Raw genomic sequence first — 25,489 nt, forward strand, 5'->3', positions numbered from 1 at the left:
TGCGTCACAATAAAATTTGATAAAGTAAAACGAAATAGAATACAGGAATCAATAATTAAAATTCCATATTTAATAGTAATGTTCTTTAGATATATAACAACATTTAAATATCTTTGAAACATTTGATTTCTGTGAAAAAAACTCGTGTAGCGTTTCTCCGCCATGTTCGATTACAAAAATCAGTTGTTCGAACAAATAAGACTTAAGGATTATTTCTTTCATGCTGTAATGCACACTCACATACAAGTCTACAAGCTCGAAAAGTAGTAGCTAAATTTAGTTAGCCTATGATTCTTCATGTAATCTAACATTTTTTTAATCTTCTTAGAGATTCAATCTGCATGACGAAGTCCGAAACTTACGGGAATATGATTACTATATTATTATGTAAGGCAGTACGAGTCATAAAATGTGACAATATGTTGAGAATACGACTAAATTAATGGGACAAGAATTGATACAAAAAGATCATACATCAGTTTATTCTATTACTTTCTACAATTTAATGAGAATTATAATATACTATTTAGAATAATAAAACTATGTAGAATAATAAAAAGTGTCCGTGAAATATTACATTGTATTATAAATATATAAAGTTCTTTCATTTGTCACGTTAGGACCAACTAGCGGAATTCGTTAATAACTCTCAATTTGTTCTGAGCGAAATCCTAGGACCGTAAGCAGAGAGTATCGTAACTTAGTTGTTATAAGACTCTTGCTGTTCTTCTCGATGAAGAACACAAAATCTCGGTTCATATTTCAAGATTGGGCGAAAGTATAATGGTCAAACTAAAGTTTTAGATGTGTTGGAGACGAATTATCCTTGTGTGAATTTTATCTAGTTGAACAGGGCTTTCATCGGAAAAACTTCTTCATTTGTTTTTTTTTTATATTTCCCTTTGGTGCCTTTATATTTTTATGAACAAACTTTGCGGTACATAAAATATAATGAACATTTTTAATTAATTTTTTATATAAATATAGTTAGTAACATAATTTTTCAGTAAGAAACATTTTTATGTAATATTGATTTGCAATCCACATTACCTAACATAGAAGCATTATCGATAAAATCCGCTTAAACCAACTAATATCGCAGAAGTATAGAGCGAAGCCTACTTTCAGGCGCAAAGTATAAAATTTATATAAAAAACTATGCAAGAAAAATCTTAATATTATTTGCACAAGTATGATTACACTATAGACATATCAACTTTAACAAAAAGATACTCTGAATTGTATTGTTACCCTCATCAACGTTACCTAATACTTTAACGCATATCCGAAAGTTATAAAAGTCTGGAAAACATAGCCCACGTGATCATAAGCAATACACAGGCGATAACAAGTTTCAATGCTTGATGCATCCAGTAAAGCCTTAAAAATTAAAAAAATAAGTATCGTGTGACTGTTATTGTTAATGATAGACGATAAATGAAGAAGGAAGACAAAAGAGAAATTACCTTCGGAATTTTAAACGTGCTTGGGGAAGCGTTTCAATGGGATCCTTTATGATATATGTTCTTATTCCTAGAATATATCTTTGAAAGTAAGTTTCCCAAATGATGTCTTTCATATCACAGAAGAACAATTCACGGTCTTTTGCCGTTACTTTGCTTAACAATTCGTTCCATCTTTTATTAATAAAAACCCATTCCTTAGTAGTGAAATAAGTAGATAAATTTGACACTTTGTGAATTTTATTATAAATTTTCAGTAACCTAGAAAAGAAATATAAATTTGTAGAAAAATGCATGATTGCTGAAAAGGTGAATGTATCATATAAAAAAATCTTTAAGTGAACAAAAAGATATATCAACATTAGAAGTTCAGATGGAAAACCAGTACTAGAAAAACAAGTCATAGTTGAAAGATAAAGGAATAAGTAGCAAACCGTCAAAAAAGAGAACTCGAAGATCAGGTAATAGAAAGAAAGGAGATGGATATATGATAACAGATTCAATTTTGTTATAAGAATTGTACGAAGCATTAAGGACCATGACAGTAACTAAAAAGAAAAAACTTCGAATTTATAATAACCTTTCGAAAAAAGGGTGAAGCACTTATAGCAAAGATCTTGTATTTAGTTTGTAAGATGTATAAAACTGGCAAAGTGTCCTTTGATTTTATAAAGAATGCGATTAACATTATGAAAGGAAGGCACTGACAAATGTATGGAAATTACCGCACTATTTGCTTAGTATTTCATTTGCGTACAATTTTTATCCGAATTATTAAGAGACTAATGAAAAGATAAGTTCAGATTGAATTGGAAGAACATCAGTTTTGCTTCCGAAGAAATGCCGAGATATGCGAAGAAATGCTAACCTATGTCAAGTCTTAAAAAGTCAAACAAGGTGGAACAAACGATAATTGTTGGCATATTTTGATCTGAAAGAAAAAAAAAACAGATTGTACCGAGGTTCTTTGGAATCTGAAATTGACTGGAATCAAGTATAGAAAAAGAACTTTTATTTATAATATATACAAGAATCAAACTACAGATATGAGAATCGTGGAGTACGAAAAAGAAGCAACTCTCTAGAAAAGAGTTGCTTTCTATCCCCTTTATTTTTTAATGAATATATAAACTTACGAGAAGGGTTGTCAACAGAAAATATGAAAACAAATTCAATAAAAAGAAATTAAAACACGAAGATTACCTGATATTGTCACAAACAGAGATAAAACAAAAGTAATGAAATTCGTTAAACGACGTAAGTATAAAAGTATTTTTAAAGAAGAGAAATCTGCCCAAGTCATACATAAATTTATGCGTCGGGAGATCATTTTTATGATTCTATCTAGAGCATGGTATTGTATAAAATCATAATGTAGACAATAACTACCACAAAAAGAAAGACAATAGAAACCTATGAAATGTAGTGTTACAAAAAAATGCTGAACGTGAAATAGATAAATCGAATCAGAAATGAAGATATGCTGAATCCAGTTGGCGCGGTAAGAGTAGTTTGATGATATTTTCGATAAAAAGATAAGTCGATAAGACACATCCTCATATACTCAGGACTTGGTAATGTAGTTTGGAGAGAACTGTATTAAATAAAATAGAAAAATGAAAGGAATGTATCCGTATGATAAACGGGTTATCATATTAGGTGCAAGCTATACTAGTCAAGCTGAAATAAAAGATTAGGATGGCAGCAAACCAGAAAATAAGATAGCAGAAATGTACCTTGGCTTTTTACCTATGCAAAATGATATCGTATCGACGATAAGAGCTGGTAGTAGATGTAGAAAGCACGTATAGAGGAGATAGATTGGGCGATATTTAATATTCCTGAAGCTGCAGTACCAAATAGCATCGTTCGACGGTAATAACAGTATGTACTTCTTTGACAATTTTGTTATTTCCTCGAAATTAATTGGATTTTCTTTAGACACGTAATTATAAATAGGTATTTCTTCGTTGAATCTGAAAGATTACGAACATAAGTATACAGTAATATAACTTTTTTTAATCGTTATTTGATTCGATCGAAAATATTCCCTGTAAACGTAATCATTTAAAAGTACTTTCGATTATTTGCTATATCCCAAGCACTGACGATTAGCGCATTAGTCGTCAGATCTCCGGGTACTACGCTCACGTTAATCGATTTATCGCAATAATTAGTTCGTATTAATCCCATTGCACCACCTGCTGTAACTCCCACTAGCCCATGCATGTTATCGATCCATCCACAAATAGGTTCTCTATGCGTGGGTATCACTAGAAATATTACGCGAATTATCATACATTATTTATTACTTTATTCAACTTTGATCACGTTACTACGAACCTATCGCGGGGCGAAATATTCCAATCGGCATTAAGCCGGCATGCTTTTTTACGATATTCTCGGCGATCGATTTTGTATAAACGTATGTATTTGGCCATTCTCCAAGCAACCTAAAGTCAGAAATATGAATGAATTTTTAATTGTTGAATTGGTGAAATAATCTGTCCTTTTAAAGTATTTGTAACATATTTGAAACCGTTATCATAATCCCATATCGTTTTAAAATCGGTAGCTGAATGAAGCTAACGAAGTCCCAGCAGTAAAGTTTATAACAGTTTGCAAATTATGATATTTACCTATCGAATAAGATATTGAAATGTTGCTATATATATAAAGGATATTACTATTGAATTTTAATTATTGTTTCGTGTATTCTATTTCGTTTTACTTTATCAAATTTTATTTTAGCACATATTAAACTGTGACATTATTTCTTAATTTAGTAATATATAGTAACTCAAATTCTATTATTAGTTACAATATAAAATTATTATGTAAAACAAAGCTGCAGAAATGTTATAAATTTTATATTACAATATATTCGTTATATTTATTTCCAAAAAATACATGTAATAAATTTAACCAATTCTTTCAATTTCAACATTTTCCATAATTCTTTATCGGATAATTCTCTTTCTGAATAAATTATAAACGATTGATTATAAATATGATATTCAGATGCACTATTTCGTATATTCACATGTATCTAAATAGCAGAACCTTAGGATATTCAGTTATAGACTTTTGCAAATTATATGCGGTATCTAGCTAATTATCTGGCCCCAAACATTTACCTCGAATTTATTTATAAATAAATGTGAAAGATGTGTAAACGTGAAAATCAATACTAGGAGATAAACGTACTGTGGTGTAATATCGTCGAGCAATTTTTCGTCAATAGAATCCAACAAATCGATGAATTTGTCGGCATCCATCGGTGGATCATAAAACTTCTCCTCGATCGTTTTGTGAGGACAGTTGGCATATGCCGTTGATACGTAGACGAAACTCTATAATATCGAAGATAACGAACATTTGCTAAAGTCAGATAATTCAATGAAATATCATCAATATTATATATATATATATATATATATATATATATATATATATATATATATATATAGGTTGTCTCACCAACCATGTTATGAAACAATATCCTTGTTACATTTAAAGATTCGAAGAAATAGCAGAGGATATTATTTGCTTCAAAGAGGTACATATTAGTATGTCAGTCAATTGCCTCTCAACGTAATTTTGTAAGATTTTAATGTTATTGAAGATCGTTTAAATTGAACTACTTCCTTTGGCCCAACCTGATATATTAGGTCAAGACGAATCCAACTATTTATAACATATCGACTTTGACGTGATTTTAAGAGAAAGTGATAAAAGTTGGATAATTAATGTAAATATTGAAATAATTATGATGGGAACATTAATAAAAAAAAAATCATTTGAACAAATATATCCGAAATAATATCCGTGCACAATTTCGAAATGGTTATCGATGGCAAAACGGTTTTCGTCAAAATGACAGTATTATATTTTGATCTGAGCTATCATGCGGCGATGAAAAAAAATAGTTTAGGAATATCCATTTGATATGAATATGCATTTACAATTCTATTGCTTTAATAAATCATTCTTGTTAGAATTTTTTATTTTTTAAAAATTTGTTTTTCTTAAGGTTATGTTATGCGTATAGTTATAAACTAAAAATCCATTTTTGATTTCTTGATTTCGTATAACACGGTACGTTAAAACGCAACGTTCCTTACTACGAAACACCTTTTCAGGTTACTATCTGTTCGTCCTTACAACTATAATATTTATGAATTTTTTGTAAAACAAAATATTTTATTATTCATCCTTTAATTGTACAAACAATGAGATTTCAAAGAGATTTATTGAATATTTTCCTGGCAATAAAATCTTTCAAATTCGTTTATTCCTAATTGCTTACTCTAATATCAGCATTTGGATAAATTTCAAATATCTTGACAGAAGACTGATTCACACGATCATGTATTTCTTTGAATCAGACAATACATTCCTTCGGTTTCTACTGCATATCATTAAATTTGATCGAATTTAGATATTCGTAAAGTTGTTACTGCGATTCGTACAGAGAATATAGTTCGTACCTTCAGTTTTGACATTTTTAGAGACAAGTGTATCATCTCCTTTAGACTTCGAACGTTAATAGCTCCTGCCAATTTAATTTTTTCGTCGAACCTCACTGTAGCTGCAGCATGAAAAACAATAGAGACTTCTCCGATAAGTGTAGCTCTATCGGCTATCGAAATACCGAGATTCGGCAAACTACAGTCTCCCTCGATCGCGACTATACGTCTTTGGACTTCTGGTTGCTCCTTCCTCAGTACGGAAAATAACTAGAAAACGTGTATTGATAGATTTATTAATTTTGCTTGCCTTACACACATCCATACATACATACAATTAATCGAGGAGAATTATAAAGGTCATGCACTGTACCGTATCTCCAACTAATACTGTTAAATAAGTGTTGGAAAATATTGAAAATAGTAGTACTACACCATAGTAAGGTCATGAATCTATCGAATCATGATCGCGTTTTTGTTATTGAGCATTAGTAAGTTACGTGTTCATTTCTATTTTTATGATTTGTGAAATTATTTCAACACATCTTTTCTTCCATATAACTTTATTTTTAAATTCGTAGTTATTATATATTAAAGAAAATTATTATTAAAATAGTAAATATTTATTTGTTATTTGTTCTTCCAATTTTCTTTAATTATACTAAATTTATTATTGATCATGTAAATTTTTAATTTACTATTAAACACAACATAGATGTATTATCTAAAACAAATCTGAGAACGCGTTATTTATTTCTACATGAGTTATAGAGTTAATTAATTATATTCATTTTCAAAATATGTATTTTATCAATTTAAACTGCTGTTTCCAATTTTAATATTTCCAATAATTTCTTTTCAACGTTTGACTTCGTTTTTTATTTTTTCATTTCAATTTTAAAGAAAAAGTGATTATAAGCAATACTTCGGGTATTGATTCCCATTAAGATAACTTCATAACAAAGCGGTATTCAGCTATGGAGTTTGGAAAATTTGATGCGTCATACATATTGGTTTCGCTTTGCATATCCATTTTTGAGTGCATCAGGGTACGAGAAACAAAAATTTTTTAATGAATTTCAATGTACTTTTGTACATGATTTCCATCAAATTATATCTTTAGATAACTGATCAGAGAATAGTCACTGACAAAATATTTATTTTAACGTTGCTTTTAAAATGGATACCCAAAGAAAACCGTTTAAAATCCAGCTTTGGTCAGTTTCTTTTATGTTTTGTTTCTTCTTCTTGAAAGTATCTATTAAATGTACTAAATACTATTCAGTGGAATCAAATAGTTTTAGAGTTATATGAAAATGTAATAGTAGTATAAAAATGATGGTAGATTACATATAAATTATTCACCGTATCATCGATAAGTTCTTCCTTGCGTTGAAGAACGTTTTTCTCTTTTTTCTTTCGTATCAAAACGTATACGCAATTGATACCAGGGCATCCTCTCAATAATTTTTCAATCAATAATTTCCCCATAAAACCTGTTCCACCTGTTATGAAAATACTTTGTCCATCGTAAAATTTCTGAACAGTCGTTAATTTGTTGACGTTTTCAACGGAAGATGTGGTATCACTTGGCACATATTCGGTCGATGTGCCAAATTTCAAGTCACTTTTTGCAGCGTCCGTTCCTCGTTCGACCGCTTTCTTCAAGATTTCCATCATTTCTGTTCTTCCGTACCGATCTGTAAGCGTAAAGATTATTATTCATAAGATGAACTATTAATAAATAAAAGATATGATTTCTAATGGTAAGAGTTCACATTGAATTTATTCGATACGTAAATTTACACCTTGCGTCTCAATAAGTTAAGCGAAAATCGACTTAATTTGTGTCGTTCGTTGTTTCTTTATTTTGCAGAACCAAACAATTATGTGGACGATTTATTGAAATATACTTATAAGAAATGTTAATTTATTTAATTCTTAATGTCGTCTGTTTTTTCTTATTCCATTTATTATTCCATTCGAATAATGAATTAATTCGAATGCAAATTCAATCTCAAAACCGATAGAACTAACGAGATTGGGTTGTTAAGAAAATAAATTCTTTCTTCTGGATCTTCAGCGAATACAAATACCTGCGTTGACAGGTAGTGTAAGTTTTTTATAAGTTCATAATAACGTTCCCGAATAATATTCCTACTCTCCTCATCCCTTGATAGCGCCACACATTAATATTATAACTCTATTAAATATGATTCCAATAGAAATAGTTCAAATTCTAATCTGCTGCGCCACGACTATGGAAATTATGAAAGATAAGTGTTGATTCCAAGAATTGGAGCACTCGAGCAAGAAAGGATTTCATTATATTGTGTTACTTGACTATAAAACTCAGTCTATTCGCCCGTTACCTTATTATTCTTCCTGTCTCACCACTCTGATTCACCGCGATCAATCAATTATAATTCAACTATTTTTTTCTACCTAAATACATAAAAATTATACAATTTACAATGTTCATATATTTTTATCATGTAATTTTACTCGATGCAGAGAATAAATCTGCATTAATCTTTTGAATATGTTCTTAATTATCCTATCGTTCTTGAATATTACCTTATGAAGGAAAATAAATGACGCAAAGGCAATACAGTTATTAGTTTTTGCATTTCACCTATCCTTGAATTATCGTCGTTCAATTTAAAAACGATGTATAAGTTGTAAAGATGTATAAGTTTATTTGTAAAAAATGAAAAAACAGTAATTGATGATGAAACGGAAGGAAAGTTTAGATGATGTACTTAATTGAATACACGAATTTTGTAGAGTAATGTCGTTTGTATCTATGTACATAGGTACGAACAATATGCCTATAGGGAATAACTGAATATTTTTCAATCTCGGATTTTCGTTCCACCTGCAGTTCTAACGTTGTGCAGTGTAGAAATATTTTCAAAATAGTGATATTTTGTTTTTTACTTGCATTTCGTACTATCTCAAGTTGAAATCCATATTTGGCATTTATAACGTGTCTGATGGTACTTGTACGATTTTAATAAAAAGACATTTTACTTTATAATTATATAGAGTCTGATTATTATATAATAATATTTCATTGTTATTATATTTATTAATGATAGTAAGACTTCAAATTATTGTAAGAATTGTTTGATGGGCGATAACTCGATTTTAATTTGACAATCGAATTGTTTGGCCTCTATTTTATAAAATTTCCTATTGGTTGATATTGCGGATTTTACTATGCTTTATTTACCGAATTATTTTAGCTATTATTTATTTACTCTTGCCCGATCCGCTATATCTGGTTACCATATAGTTTTTTATTATATTTTCTGTTGAAGCGTTCATAGAAAAGTTTGATATGTTCATTTACTTTGTTTATATATTTGTATGCATTAAAAAATTATATTATTATATTAGTTAAATTATTTACGAACATAAAATTAAAATATGTTAATATTTCAAAAATTATAAAAATATTTTTTCCGCTCCTATTAATTCCTGCGAATATAACATTTAACTGCTTTAACATTACACAAACTTTTATCTGAATTAGAATAAAACCTTGTGGCAGCTGATTTTTATGAATTTTCTAACTGAACATGATAATAATAAATAAAGTCTGTTATTCCTTAAAAAAAAAATTTACATACAAATCTTATAAATTTTTATAAAAAAATGTTATTAACTTTTTTATCGCAATTATTTTACAATTACATTTTTAGTGCACAAATGAATTTTACTTACTTTCAGAAATATTTTCTATTACGTAGAATGAAAATTGATGCTTTATCTATAAAATTAGTTCGAACCGATTACTCTTTTCTTGTACTTTCGCCGTCTGTAGATGTTCTTCGAACGAACTTTACCTTTGCACTGAATTATATAGTCAGAAGTAGTTACCTTTATACACATTGTTGACTTATCAGTGTAACCAAACCCGATGCAATGGTTCATACATTTAAATTTTAAATTTAATTACAATGAATCTTGTTGGTCATGATTTCGTATGTTTAATTAAACAGTCGAGTGTTTTTCATAGTATTCTCCAAAAGAAAGAATAAAAATGAGACAGATGACAGCTTACATAATTTATTTAATTCGTTGCACAAATTTGTCGAATAATGTCGTTTAGATTTATATATATAGATATTTTTCAACTTTCGATTATTCGTTTTACGTTTAGTGTAAAAATACTTTCCAAGGAGTGATGTTTTGTTTTTTCTTTGCTGTGACTGATTTTTTTTATTACATTTTCGCAAATCAGAATTTATAATTTGCATTGTATTTAATGTTACAATACTTATAATAATGTAATTCAAGACACGCTTGCCGGCGTCTTCGCATAAATTTTGTATATTTGATATCAAGTGTTAATCGCAAAGATAATCGTAAACAATAATAACACTATTTTTAAAAATATGAGTCAGAAGCAATAATAATGAACCTTTGTTATAGTAAGTTGTTATAGTAAGACATTATATTTATCATATTTGTAGTTATAGTAGGAATTATTATTATTACTAGTAATTATTCGATTGGCAATCGTTGAAAATTTGATTTTTTATTTATTAAGAGAACGAATTCCTTCGTCTGGAATTTGGTAGGATCCCTAATGAACAATGTTATTCATGTATATAAATTTTTATATACGTCGTAATTTGTTATTTAGAGACACTAAATTAATTGTAAAGATTTATTACAGCATAATTTATTATTATTGAACAATCTTGGTTACATGTAACATTAATAGATTCAGGCATTGAATATCTGAAATTTTTTGTATTTATTGTATTATCAATGTGATTATTATTCAATATAAATGTAATGACTTAATCTATGTTGCAGGCAAATAGTAAGGATTATTACAGGCCATTGAACAATATAGTCCACTTTTGAAAGGTAGATTATTATTCTACAATACAAATTTGTTTACAAATAAAATTCGTCTCTATTGTTATTAGCGATATTTGTATGGGAAACATCGATAAATAAAAAAAACAAAAACAAATTCGATAAACAAAAAAAAAACAAATTCGTGATTAGGCGATCATCTTGCACATTATTTTTATTCCTGTTTTAATCGTCTTGTGTACTTGAATTAATTTATTACATATTCATTTTGTTTCTTTATGACGAAGCGCAATATAAGATATCTTAGCTTCTATCGATTTACCATCAATTCGTGAAAGCACAATTTTCCCATTCTTTTATCATTTAGAATCTAACAATAAAAGGAAACAGCGTAAAAATATTCGACGGATAACATTCCGGATTGTTATGATGTAAGGGATTGACATCCCCTCTCTGGATAAAAAAATGATTTAGACGCATGTCTATATTTATAATTACCTTTAGGACATTTTCGAAGCAGCATAGAAGTTCTACCCTATTTTCACAAGTTATAGATGGACAACGAATAACTATTTTAAAAGCAAGTACATAGAAGAATTTAGAAATCAAATTATATGGAAGAACTAATCGTTGTGATGAATCGATAAAGATGAGCCTAGTACCCGGACATCTGATGACTGATGCTCTAATCGTTAGTGCCTGGATCATAATAGTTAATCGAAGGTAGCATTGTCATTAAAAAAAAAACCAAGTTTAACGATCAATATGATCTGGTTCATGGGTTATAAGCCATATAAATTTCTATTATCTTTTTTTTTAGAGAAAAAGTATTTAATGTCGAAAATACAGAGAATACAGAGAATAGCATGCATATCCTTTTTTGTTCAAAGTCGATTAATTTCAGTCATCACTCTGTAGATTGGATTTTAATTAGGTGTTATCACTGCTTTGATTCTTTTACAGATTACAGATTAATATTTTTTTTCTGGGCATAACTTCGGTCATGTTCCTATTATCAAAAAATTTACTAGAGTCAATCTAACAAATGTCACATACATTTTATAAACTAAACGGAAAATCTTTATCATAAATTTTCCTTTTCTTTATCGAGAGACTATCATGAATTCAAGGTTTCTTCTTTTTAGTTATTGTTATGTTCCTTAATATTCCATACAATTCTTCGAATTCCACTTCTTGACACAGTTGTTATATTTATTCCATTATCATTTTGCAGACTTGTTTTCCTTTCTTAGGAAAGGTTTTCCATTTGAACTCCTGACGTTTGTACACTTTGTTTTTCTCTCAAAGTTCCTTTTTTGATTCATATATTGATTTATATGCGGCATCTACCTTCTCAGTAACCATACAATTTTCAACACATTTATCCTATTTTTCAAGGTTACTGAAACTGTGTAATAAAATTCATTCAGAGTCGAATGTATTTGTTTATTTTACTAATAACGAATAGAAATTTATTAATAAAATATGAAACAAATTGTTAAGCAAGTTAACGGCAAAAAATCGTAAATTGTTCTTCTGTAATATGAAAGACCTCGTTTGGGATACTTATTTTCAAAGTTATATTCTAGGAATAAGAACATATATTATAAAGGATCCCATTGGAACGCTCCCTTAAGCTCGTTTAAAATTCCGAAGGTAACTTCTTTTTTGTCTTCTTTCTTCATTTATCGTCTATCATTGACAATAACAGTCACACGATACTTATTTTTTTAATTTTTAAGGCTTTACTGGATGCATCAAGTATTGAAACTTGTTATCGCCTGTGTATTGCTTAAGATCACGTGAGCTATGTTTTCCAGATTTTTGTAATTTTCGGATATGCGTAAAAGTGTCAAGTAACGTTGAGGAAAGTAAATTTAATTTTGGAAACCTTTTTGTTAAAGTTGATATTATTGCAATTTACCTGTACAAATTATACCTGTGCAAATAATATTAAGATCTTTTCTTCATAATTTTTTATATAAATGTTGATCATTGCGCCTAAATATAGGCTTCGCTCTATACTCCTGCGACAGTTAAGGTTTTAAGCGTTTTCTGTTAGTCGTGCGATTAGATATCAATAATTACGTATGCTATGGTTTCCAGTTTCTTGTAAAGTTTTGTTATGCATAAAAAAATTAAGATAATCAACGCATGTTTCCGAGGAGTGTAACAATACGATTTTGTTATCTTTTGTTCGTTAAATTTCTTGTAGATATTTTAGTTTTATATATTCTTCTATTACCATCAGGAAATTTCTTTCAAAATTTATTTCTGTTTCTCTTTGATGTGGAGTAGATGATGCTACAGTTGGGATCTACAGATTCTACTGTACATCTGATAGATATTGTTAGAAGCTAAAATATCAAATTAAGTAAGTATAAAAATCACTAAAACAAAAAATGTGAGGAATTTATATGGAAAAAATTAATTTTTTAAGTTTTTCTAATTTTCTGAAATTTTATATAATAATTTTCAATTCTAACAAAATAGGGTCTAGTCATTTAATCAAAAGAGTATTAAATTTCCGATAAACTAGAAAAAACATTTTTTAAACTAATCGGCAATAGTATTTTTTTTTCGTTTTAATTATTATTAATGGAATCGTATACATTTACAATTAATCTAAGATTGTAGTCCTACAGAATTCCTTCGAAATTTGTAACATAATAAATCGTTATCAGTAACCCAATAAGTGAACAATCGAATAAGAACGATCAATTCGTGTGTGTAAACGAATTAAGATTTTGACAATGTGTTAGTATTGAATTATCGATAGAGAAGAAAGAAACTATTGTGAACATTTATATACATTTACGTGCTGTGTATAAAAGTTCTGCAATTGATAGAACTATCATGAGCCATTAATCTAGCAGAATTAATTTGTTAGAAAATATAAGGGTGGATTTTCAAATTTGCTTTCTAGGCATTTTGTCACAGTCACTAGCAATGACATGTTGGACACATGAACGCTTATGTCATTATTCCTCTAGATTACTGTGGAAAAAACACGTACAACGTTTCTCCGCTATGTTCGATTACTTGTTATATTGTTTGATCAAAATCAAATAATGCACACCCATACACAAACCTGCAAACTCGAAAAGTAGTAGCTAAATTTAGTTAGGCTACGATTCTTCATAGAGCCTAACATGTTTTTAATCTTCTTAGAGATTCAGTTCGCATGACGAAGTCCGAAACTTACGAGAATATGATTACTATACTATTACGAGTCATAAAATGTGACAATATGTTGAGAATTAATGGGGCAAAAATTGGTACAAAGAGATTATACATCAGTTTATTCTATTTTTACAATTTAATGAGAATGTTGTATATAATATTTAGAATAATAGAACTATGTAGAGTAATAAATACTACATTGTTTATAAATAAATAAAGTTTTTTCACTTGTCATGAATAGTTATCGAAAAAAAATAATCAAACGTTATACTTTTTGAATAACCCTCGTTTTACAATTATGATATGAAGTAGGTATATATTTTTATTACAATACAAAACTGTAATTATATTGATAGATATTTATATATATATATATGTATATGTGTGTGTATATTATATGTGTGCTAAATTTCATTAACTTATTTTCTACACTTTCATTAATTCCCTATTATTATACTATATTATTTTTTACTTTTAAATGATATGAAGAGATATATATTACGAGAATAATTAAATAATTTCCTAATGCAAGCATACGTTACGGCGAATTCTTTTATATTGAAATATGTTTCATATTAGCAGGAATAAACTCCCGTTTGATCAAAATTAAATGAATTTACAATTGAATTGTATTCTTTTTATAAACATATTTATGTGAAACATATAATGTAAATCATTTAAGAAGGATCTTAATTATTATTAATATACTATTTTATTTTCTCATAAACTTTGAAGAATACGAAATTTCGATTCATATTTCAAGATTGGGCGAAAGTATAATGGTCAAACTAAAGTTTTAGATGTGTTGGAGACGAATTATCCTTGTGTGAATTTTATCTAGTTGAACAGGGCTTTCATCGGAAAAACTTCTTCATTTGTTTTTTTTTTTATATTTCCCTTTGGTGCCTTTATATTTTTATGAACAAACTTTGCGGTACATAAAATATAATGAACATTTTTAATTAATTTTTTATATAAATATAGTTAGTAACATAATTTTTCAGTAAGAAACATTTTTATGTAATATTGATTTGCAATCCACATTACCTAACATAGAAGCATTATCGATAAAATCCGCTTAAACCAACTAATATCGCAGAAGTATAGAGCGAAGCCTACTTTCAGGCGCAAAGTATAAAATTTATATAAAAAACTATGCAAGAAAAATCTTAATATTATTTGCACAAGTATGATTACACTATAGACATATCAACTTTAACAAAAAGATTCCCTAAATTGTATTGTTACCCTCATCAACTTTACTTAATACTTTTACACATATCCGAAAGCTACAAGAGTCTGGAAAATATAGCCCACGTGATAATAAGCAATACACAGGCGATAACAAGTTTCAATGCTTGATGCATCCAGTAAAGCCTTAAAAGTTAAAAAAATAAGTATCGTGTGACTGTTATTGTCAATGATAGACGATAAATGAAGAAAGAAGACAAAAAAGAAATTACCTTCGGAATTTTAAACGAGCTTGAGGGAGCGTTTCAATGGGATCCTTTAAGATATATGTTCTTATTCCTAGAATATAACTTTGATAGTAAGTATCCCAATCCAGGTCTTTCATATCACAAAAGAACAATTCACGATCTTTTGCCGTTAACTTCCTTAACAATGCGTTCCATCTTTTATTAGTAAAGTTCCATTCGTTTTTAATAAAATACAAAAATATTTGAGATATTGAATGAATTTTCATATATAATTTTAATAACCTTAAAATAAAGGATAAATTTATTGAAACTTGCGTGGTCACTGGAAAAGTAGATGCTGCATATAAAAAAATGAACGAAAATTTGAATGAAAGAAAAATGTATAAATATCAGGGTTCCGGATGAGAAACTAGTCTTTGGAAAAATCAACAAGGTTGAAAGATAATAATGGAATAAATGTGTCAAGGAAAGGAACTCCTAGATCATGGACTAGAAAGAAAGGAGGTGGATATATGATACGAGAAGTAATTTTATTATTAGTATTGTACGTATTATTAGGGAACATGATAGTAACTAAAAAGAAGAAACCTCGAATGTATAATAACTTCTTGAAAAAGGGTAGAAGCATTTTTGACGAATTTTTTGTATTTAGTTCGTAAAATCTATGAAACTGATGAATTGTCCCTTGGTTATATAAGGAATGCGATTAACATTATACCTAAGCGAAGGAGGGGTGGAAAAATATGAAAAAATTACTGCACAATTTGTTCAGTATTTCATTTGCCTACAATTTTGATTGGAATTATTCAGGGACTAATCGAAAGACAAGTTCGGACTGAATTGGAAGAAGATAAGTTTTGCTTTCGAAGAAATGTCGAAGTATGCGAAGCAATAATCTTAAAAAGTCATAACAGGGCGAAAGAATACCTGTTCGTGGTATTTTTAGATTTGAAAAAGATTGATTACACCGAGGTACTTGGGATTCTAAAAATAACTGGAATCATGTATGGAGAAATAATTTTGATCTATAATCTGTATAAGACAAACTGCAATGATAAGAGTCGTAGGATATCCAGAAGGAGACAGGGTTGCTTTCTATCTCTATCTAAAAATAAATCACAATCAAAATAGAAGAAATTTAAACCCAATGTTTATAAACCCAAATTTATGATATTGTCACAAAGAAGGGTAGAAGATAATTAAATGTGTTGAATGAAACCAAATGGAACAGTTAACAATAGGTTAGAAAATCTAATAAAAAAGAAAATATCTGAATTTTGCAAATTTCGTAGTAAAATAATCAGTGATAGAAGAATCAAGGAAACATAAAATATGGACTAGCTCAAGTTAAGACAGTATTTATGAAGAAGAGAAAATTGTTCACATCAAATATAAATTTATGTATCGGTCGATCATTTTTATGATTTTGTCAAGAGCGTGAAATTGTATGAAAACATAATATAGACAATAACTACTATAAGAAGAAAGACAATAGAATTGAACCTATGAAATTTAATGTTAGAGAAGAATGCTGTACGTGAAATAGATAAATCGAATCAGAAATGTCGAGATACTGAATCAACTTGCGATAAGAGCAGTTTGGTGATATTTTTCATTAAAAAATGAGATAGGTTGATAAGACTTTTGAGCAACATCCTGAGATATCCAAAACTTGGAAATGTAGTTTTGAGAAAACTGTATGAAATAAAATAGTAAAATGAAACGAATATGTCCGTATGTTAGACAAGTTATTATACTATGTGTAACCTACACTACTCATGATGAGATGAAAGATTAGCATAGAATCCCATCAAACCAGAAAATAAGATAGCAGAAATTTACCTTGGCTGTTTACCTATGCAAAACGCGAACGTATCGATTATAAGAGCTGGTAGTAAATGTTGAAAACACATATAGAGGAGATAGATTGGATAATACTTTATATTCCTATAGCTGCAGTACCAAAGTATTTTGTTCGTCGGTAATAATAGTGTGTACTTTTTCGACAATCTTGTTATTTCCTCGATATTAATTGGATTTTCTTTAGACACGTAATTATAAATAGGTATTTCTTCGTTGAATCTGAAAGATTACGAATATAAGTACACAGTAATATAACTTATTTTATTCGTTATTTGATTCGATCGGAATTATTCCCTGTAAACGTAATTACTTGAAAGTACCTTCGATTATTTGCTATATCCCAAGCACTGACGATTAGCGCATTAGTCGTCAGATCTCCGGGTACTACGCTCATTTTAACCGATTTATCGCAATAATTAGTTCGTATTAATCCCATTGCACCACCTGCTGTAACTCCCACTAGCCCATGCATGTTATTGGTCCATCCGCAAATAGGTTCTCTATGCGTGGGTATCACTAGAAATATTACGCGAATTATCATACATTATTTATTACTTTATTCAACTTTGATCACGTTACTACGAACCTATCGCGGGGCGAAATATTCCAATCGGCATTAAGCCGGCATGCTTTTTTACGATATTCTCGGCGATCGATTTTGTATAAACGTATGTATTTGGCCATTCTCCAAGCAACCTAAAGTCAGAAATATGAATGAATTTTTAATTGTTGCATTGATGAAATAATCTGTCCTTTTAAAGTATTTGTAACAAACTTGAAACCGTTATCATAATCCCATATCGTTTTAAAATCGGTAGCTGAATGAAGCTAACGAAGTCCCAGCAGTAAAGTTTATAACAGTTTGCTAATTATGACCTATCGAGTAAGATGTTGAAATGTTGCTATATATATAAAGGATATTACTATTGAATTTTAATTATTGATTCCTGTATTCTATTTCGTTTTACTTTATCAAATTTTATTTTGGCACATATTAAATTGTGACATTATTCCTTAATTTAGTAATATATAGTAACTCAAATTCTATTATTAGTTACAACATAAAATTATTATGTAAAACAAAGCTGCAGAAATGTTATAAATTTTATATTACAATATATTCGTTATATTTATTTCCAAAAAATACATGCAATAAATTTAACCAATTCTTTCAATTTCAACATTTTCCATAATTCTTTATCGGATAATTCTCTTTCTGAATAAATTATAGACGATTGATTATAAATATGATATTCAGATGCACTATTTCGTATATTCACATGTATCTAAATAGCAGAACCTTAGGATATTCAGTTATAGACTTTTGCAAATTATATGCGGTATCTAGCTAATTATCTGGCCCCAAACATTTACCTCGAATTTATTTATAAATAAATGTGAAAGATGTGTAAACGTGAAAATCAATACTAGGAGATAAACGTACTGTGGTGTAATATCGTCGAGCAATTTTTCGTCAATAGAATCCAACAAATCGATGAATTTGTCGGCATCCATCGGTGGATCATAAAACTTCTCCTCGATCGTTTTGTGAGGACAGTTGGCATATGCCGTTGATACGTAGACGAAACTCTATAATATCGAAGATAACGAACATTTGCTAAAGTCAGATAATTCAATGAAATATCATCAATATTATATATATATATATATATATATATATATATATATATATATATAGGTTGTCTCACCAACCATGTTATGAAACAATATCCTTGTTACATTTAAAGATTCGAAGAAATAGCAGAGGATATTATTTGCTTCAAAGAGGTACATATTAGTATGTCAGTCAATTGCCTCTCAACGTAATTTTGTAAGATTTTAATGTTATTGAAGATCGTTTAAATTGAACTACTTCCTTTGGCCCAACCTGATATATTAGGTCAAGACGAATCCAACTATTTATAACATATCGACTTTGACGTGATTTTAAGAGAAAGTGATAAAAGTTGGATAATTAATGTAAATATTGAAATAATTATGATGGGAACATTAATAAAAAAAAAATCATTTGAACAAATATATCCGAAATAATATCCGTGCACAATTTCGAAATGGTTATCGATGGCAAAACGGTTTTCGTCAAAATGACAGTATTATATTTTGATCTGAGCTATCATGCGGCGATGAAAAAAAATAGTTTAGGAATATCCATTTGATATGAATATGCATTTACAATTCTATTGCTTTAATAAATCATTCTTGTTAGAATTTTTTATTTTTTAAAAATTTGTTTTTCTTAAGGTTATGTTATGCGTATAGTTATAAACTAAAAATCCATTTTTGATTTCTTGATTTCGTATAACACGGTACGTTAAAACGCAACGTTCCTTACTACGAAACACCTTTTCAGGTTACTATCTGTTCGTCCTTACAACTATAATATTTATGAATTTTTTGTAAAACAAAATATTTTATTATTCATCCTTTAATTGTACAAACAATGAGATTTCAAAGAGATTTATTGAATATTTTCCTGGCAATAAAATCTTTCAAATTCGTTTATTCCTAATTGCTTACTCTAATATCAGCATTTGGATAAATTTCAAATATCTTGACAGAAGACTGATTCACACGATCATGTATTTCTTTGAATCAGACAATACATTCCTTCGGTTTCTACTGCATATCATTAAATTTGATCGAATTTAGATATTCGTAAAGTTGTTACTGCGATTCGTACAGAGAATATAGTTCGTACCTTCAGTTTTGACATTTTTAGAGACAAGTGTATCATCTCCTTTAGACTTCGAACGTTAATAGCTCCTGCCAATTTAATTTTTTCGTCGAACCTCACTGTAGCTGCAGCATGAAAAACAATAGAGACTTCTCCGATAAGTGTAGCTCTATCGGCTATCGAAATACCGAGATTCGGCAAACTACAGTCTCCCTCGATCGCGACTATACGTCTTTGGACTTCTGGTTGCTCCTTCCTCAGTACGGAAAATAACTAGAAAACGTGTATTGATAGATTTATTAATTTTGCTTGCCTTACACACATCCATACATACATACAATTAATCGAGGAGAATTATAAAGGTCATGCACTGTACCGTATCTCCAACTAATACTGTTAAATAAGTGTTGGAAAATATTGAAAATAGTAGTACTACACCATAGTAAGGTCATGAATCTATCGAATCATGATCGCGTTTTTGTTATTGAGCATTAGTAAGTTACGTGTTCATTTCTATTTTTATGATTTGTGAAATTATTTCAACACATCTTTTCTTCCATATAACTTTATTTTTAAATTCGTAGTTATTATATATTAAAGAAAATTATTATTAAAATAGTAAATATTTATTTGTTATTTGTTCTTCCAATTTTCTTTAATTATACTAAATTTATTATTGATCATGTAAATTTTTAATTTACTATTAAACACAACATAGATGTATTATCTAAAACAAATCTGAGAACGCGTTATTTATTTCTACATGAGTTATAGAGTTAATTAATTATATTCATTTTCAAAATATGTATTTTATCAATTTAAACTGCTGTTTCCAATTTTAATATTTCCAATAATTTCTTTTCAACGTTTGACTTCGTTTTTTATTTTTTCATTTCAATTTTAAAGAAAAAGTGATTATAAGCAATACTTCGGGTATTGATTCCCATTAAGATAACTTCATAACAAAGCGGTATTCAGCTATGGAGTTTGGAAAATTTGATGCGTCATACATATTGGTTTCGCTTTGCATATCCATTTTTGAGTGCATCAGGGTACGAGAAACAAAAATTTTTTAATGAATTTCAATGTACTTTTGTACATGATTTCCATCAAATTATATCTTTAGATAACTGATCAGAGAATAGTCACTGACAAAATATTTATTTTAACGTTGCTTTTAAAATGGATACCCAAAGAAAACCGTTTAAAATCCAGCTTTGGTCAGTTTCTTTTATGTTTTGTTTCTTCTTCTTGAAAGTATCTATTAAATGTACTAAATACTATTCAGTGGAATCAAATAGTTTTAGAGTTATATGAAAATGTAATAGTAGTATAAAAATGATGGTAGATTACATATAAATTATTCACCGTATCATCGATAAGTTCTTCCTTGCGTTGAAGAACGTTTTTCTCTTTTTTCTTTCGTATCAAAACGTATACGCAATTGATACCAGGGCATCCTCTCAATAATTTTTCAATCAATAATTTCCCCATAAAACCTGTTCCACCTGTTATGAAAATACTTTGTCCATCGTAAAATTTCTGAACAGTCGTTAATTTGTTGACGTTTTCAACGGAAGATGTGGTATCACTTGGCACATATTCGGTCGATGTGCCAAATTTCAAGTCACTTTTTGCAGCGTCCGTTCCTCGTTCGTCCGCTTTCTTCAAGATTTCCATCATTTCTGTTCTTCCGTACCGATCTGTAAGCGTAAAGATTCATAAGATGAACTATTAATAATTATATGATATGATTTTCAATGGCAAATGTTCACTTTGAATTTATTCGATATATAAATTTACATGTTGCCTCTGATTGAGTCAAGCGCAAATTCATCGTGAACTTAATTTTTGTCATTCGTAATAATTTTTCTGTAATTGATGTTTATCTTATCTTGTAGAACCTGATAATTATATAACTGAATTATGTAAATACACTTATAAAAAAAGATACACTTAACTCTCAATGTTATCTAAGTCTAAGCGTTTTATATTTTTTCTTACTCTGTTTATTTTTCCGTTGAAATAATGAATTAAGACGATTGCAAATCCAATCTCAAAACCGATAGAACCAATGAGATTTGGTGGTTAAAGAGACCAATTCCTTCTTCTGGATCTCCAAGAAAGATCGTTTTGCAGGATCGCCAGTGAATACAAATCCCTCGACAGGAATTGTAAATTCTTTGTAAGTTCATAATAATGTTCCCGAATAATCTTCCTACTCTCCTCATCTCTGATCGCGTCGCATATAAATACTATAACTTTATTAAATATGGTACCGGCAAAAATAGTTAAAATTCTAATCTGTCGCACCACGATTGTCGAAATTACGAGAGATCTCTTGGTCCGCGTGGATTCCAAAAATTGATGCACTCCAGCAAGAAGGTATCTGTTCCTATTATGTCATTTGATTATAAAATCCAGCATATTCACTTATTACCCTAATAACCCTCTCGCCCCACCACCCTGATACTCGACGACCTATCCAATGTTTTTTTCTAATTCAAAGACATAAGAAAATTACAACTTACAATATTCGCATAGTATTATCATATAATATTACTTGATGCATAGAATAAATCTACATTAATCTTTTGAATATGTTATTAATCGTGTTAATAACATTATCTTATGAATATGTTAATAATATTATCTTATGAAGGAATAAAAATGATGCAATGACGACACTTATTAGTTCTTGCTGTATCACGCAATAATTTCACCTGTCCTTGAATTATCGTCGTTCAATTTAAAAACGATGTATGAGTTTATTTGTATAATAATATGAATCGTTAAATCGCAAATCGATTCAGTTAAATGTAGAACATTCTTAATCGTATATTCAAAAAATGAAAAAACAGTAATTGGTGATGAAACGGAAGGAAAGTTTAGATGATGTACTTAATTGAATACACGAATTTTGTAGAGTAATGTCGTTTGTATCTATGTACATAGGTACGAACAATATGCCTATAGGGAATAACTGAATATTTTTCAATCTCGGATTTTCGTTCCACTTGCAGTTCTAACGTTGTGCAGTGTAGAAATATTTTCAAAATAGTGATATTTTGTTTTTTACTTGCATTTCGTACTATCTCAAGTTGAAATCCATATTTGGCATTTATAACGTGTCTGATGGTACTTGTACGATTTTAATAAAAAGACATTTTACTTTATAATTATATAGAGTCTGATTATTATATAATAATAGTTCATTGTTATTATATTTATTAATGATAGTAAGACTTCAAATTATTGTAAGAATTGTTTGACGGGCGATCATTCGATTTTAATTTGACAATCGAATTGTTTGGCCTCTATTTTATAAAATTTCCTATTGGTTGATATTGCGGATTTTACTATGCTTTCTTTACCGAATTATTTTAGCTATTATTTATTTACTCTTGCCCGATCCACTATATCTGGTTACCATATAGTTTTTTATTATATTTTCTGTTGAAGGGTTCATAGAAAAGTTTGATATGTTCACTTACTTTGTTTAAATATTAGTATGCAATAAAACATTATATTATTATATTAGTCAAATTATTGAAGAATATAAAATTAAAATGTATTAATATTTTAAGAATTATAGAAACATTTTCTCCGCTGGTATCAATTCCTGTGAATATTATATCTAACTGCTTTAACATCACACAAACTTTTATCTGAATTCGAATAAAACTTTGTGGTAGCTGATTTTTGTGGATTCTTTAACTGAACGATAGTAATAATTAAAGTCTGTTATACGTTTTTAATAAAAAAAATTTGCACATAAATCTTATCATGAATTTTTATAAAAAAATGTTATTAACTTTTTATATCGCAATTATTTTACAATTATATTTTGAATGCACAAATGTATTTTACTTACTTTCAGAAATATTGTCCTTTACGCAGAATGAAAATTGATGCGTTATCAATAAAATTAGTTCGAACCGATTACTCTTTTCTTGTATTCTTGTCTGTAGATGTTGTTCGAACGAAGCTCACCGTTGCACTGAATTATATAGTCCGAAGTAATTACCTTTATATACATTGTTTAATCTATCAGTGCAACCAAACCTGACACAATAAATTTAAATGTGAAATTTTATTTCTATGCCAAGTTTTATAGTTTATGCCAAATTTTTGAAATTGAGCTATTGTACTTCCCGTATACCATAAAAAATGCAATGTTAATAGATTTATCAGTAAAAATGATGAAGAATTTAGTATTACTTCGACAATTATACTTGCCAGTCTTGAGTTCGTATGTTTAATTAAATAGTCGGACGTTTCGATGATATTCTCCATAAAAAAAGTGAAATATTGACAGATGACAGCTTACACGATCTATTCAATTAGGTGCATGTATTTGTGGAATAATGTCGTTTAGATTAATTACAATTGTAGATTGTTCGTTTTACGTTTATTATAAAAATACTTCCCAATGAGTGATTTTTTTGTTTTGCTTTCCTGTGATGGATTCTTTTTTGATCATATTTTCACAAGGAAGTATTTATAATTAGCATCTGCATTGTATGTAATGTTACTTGCAATAATGAATTTCACGATATACTTCGAATCGTTTTTGTATAAATTTTGCATATTTAATATCATGTGTTAATCGCAAATATAATCCTAAACATTAATTTTACCATTTTAAAAAATATGATCAAGAAGCAATAATAATAAACCTTATTGTTATAGTAAGACATTATATTCATTATATTATTAGTTATCATAAGAATTATTATTATTTCTAGTAATTATTTTACTAGCAAACGTTTTACAATTCGATTTATTATTTATTAGGGGAAAAAATCACTTTGTCAGGATTTTGGTAGGATACTTAGTGCGCAACTAATAGGATGAACTTGCATTATCCATGTATATAAGTCATTGTTAATTTGTTATTATCGACAATTTGAACAATCTTGATTACGTGGGACATAAAGAGATTCAAGCACTGAATAGGCGAAATATTTTTGCATGGTATTATCAATGTGATTATTATTCAATACAAATGTAATGACCCAATCTATGTAGCGGGCAAATAATAAGGAATATTACAGGCCATTGAACAATATTGTTTACTTTTGAGAGATAGATTATTATTCTACAATACAAATTTGTTTACAAATAAAATTCGTCTCGATTGATATTAGCTATATTTGTATGGGAAACATCGATAAATAAAAAAGGGCCAAAAAAAGACATAAGTTCGTGATTAGGCGATCATCTTGTACATTATTTTTATTCCTGTTTTAATCGTTTTGTGTATTTGAATTAATTTATTACATATTCATTTTGTTTTTTTATGACTAAGCGCAATATAAGATACATATATTATCATAAATAGGTTTCGCGAACAAATTCGAATCAAGTTCAGAGTAGATTTCAATCAGCTCGTTAAGTTACATTCTATTCATTTATTTTTCGAGTAATTTCAAAATTAATCAAAATAGTGAATTTTCACCTATGGCAGTCATATCTCTTATTATGTAATAGATAAAAAAAGAAAATATTATATAAATGTAATAATATATAAACAATAAA

General features: G+C 28.7%; 1 protein-coding gene across 4 annotated transcripts; it reads right to left on the reverse strand.

Annotated features, from left to right (window-relative positions):
* On the reverse strand, nt 1-23,950 carry LOC127072314 (fatty acyl-CoA reductase wat-like). Of its 4 annotated transcripts, XM_051012630.1 has the most exons (10): nt 23,823-23,950; nt 21,317-21,651; nt 19,973-20,221; nt 18,698-18,843; nt 17,840-17,949; nt 17,574-17,769; nt 17,233-17,472; nt 15,415-15,672; nt 15,215-15,328; nt 17-1,266 (listed from the first exon to the last, which is right to left on the reverse strand). In XM_051012630.1, the coding sequence occupies exons 2-9, from the start codon at nt 21,629-21,631 to the stop codon at nt 15,241-15,243; spliced, it is 1,602 nt and encodes a 533-aa protein (XP_050868587.1). In that variant the 5' UTR covers nt 21,632-21,651; nt 23,823-23,950; the 3' UTR covers nt 17-1,266; nt 15,215-15,240. The 4 variants fall into 4 exon arrangements, with proteins under 4 accessions (XP_050868589.1, XP_050868587.1, XP_050868588.1 ...); XM_051012632.1 differs by lacking the exons at nt 15,215-15,328; nt 15,415-15,672; nt 17,233-17,472; ... (4 more) ...; nt 21,317-21,651; nt 23,823-23,950 and adding exons at nt 1,467-1,724; nt 3,200-3,439; nt 3,541-3,736; ... (3 more) ...; nt 7,298-7,632; nt 9,662-9,771 and having other exon boundaries at nt 1-1,380; XM_051012631.1 differs by lacking the exons at nt 17-1,266; nt 15,215-15,328 and adding an exon at nt 1,276-1,380.
* Between the last annotated feature and the right edge of the window lie 1,539 nt (nt 23,951-25,489).

Source organism: Vespula vulgaris, chromosome 25 (assembly GCF_905475345.1).
Source record: "Vespula vulgaris chromosome 25, iyVesVulg1.1, whole genome shotgun sequence".
Classification (NCBI taxonomy): Eukaryota; Metazoa; Arthropoda; class Insecta; order Hymenoptera; family Vespidae; genus Vespula; species Vespula vulgaris.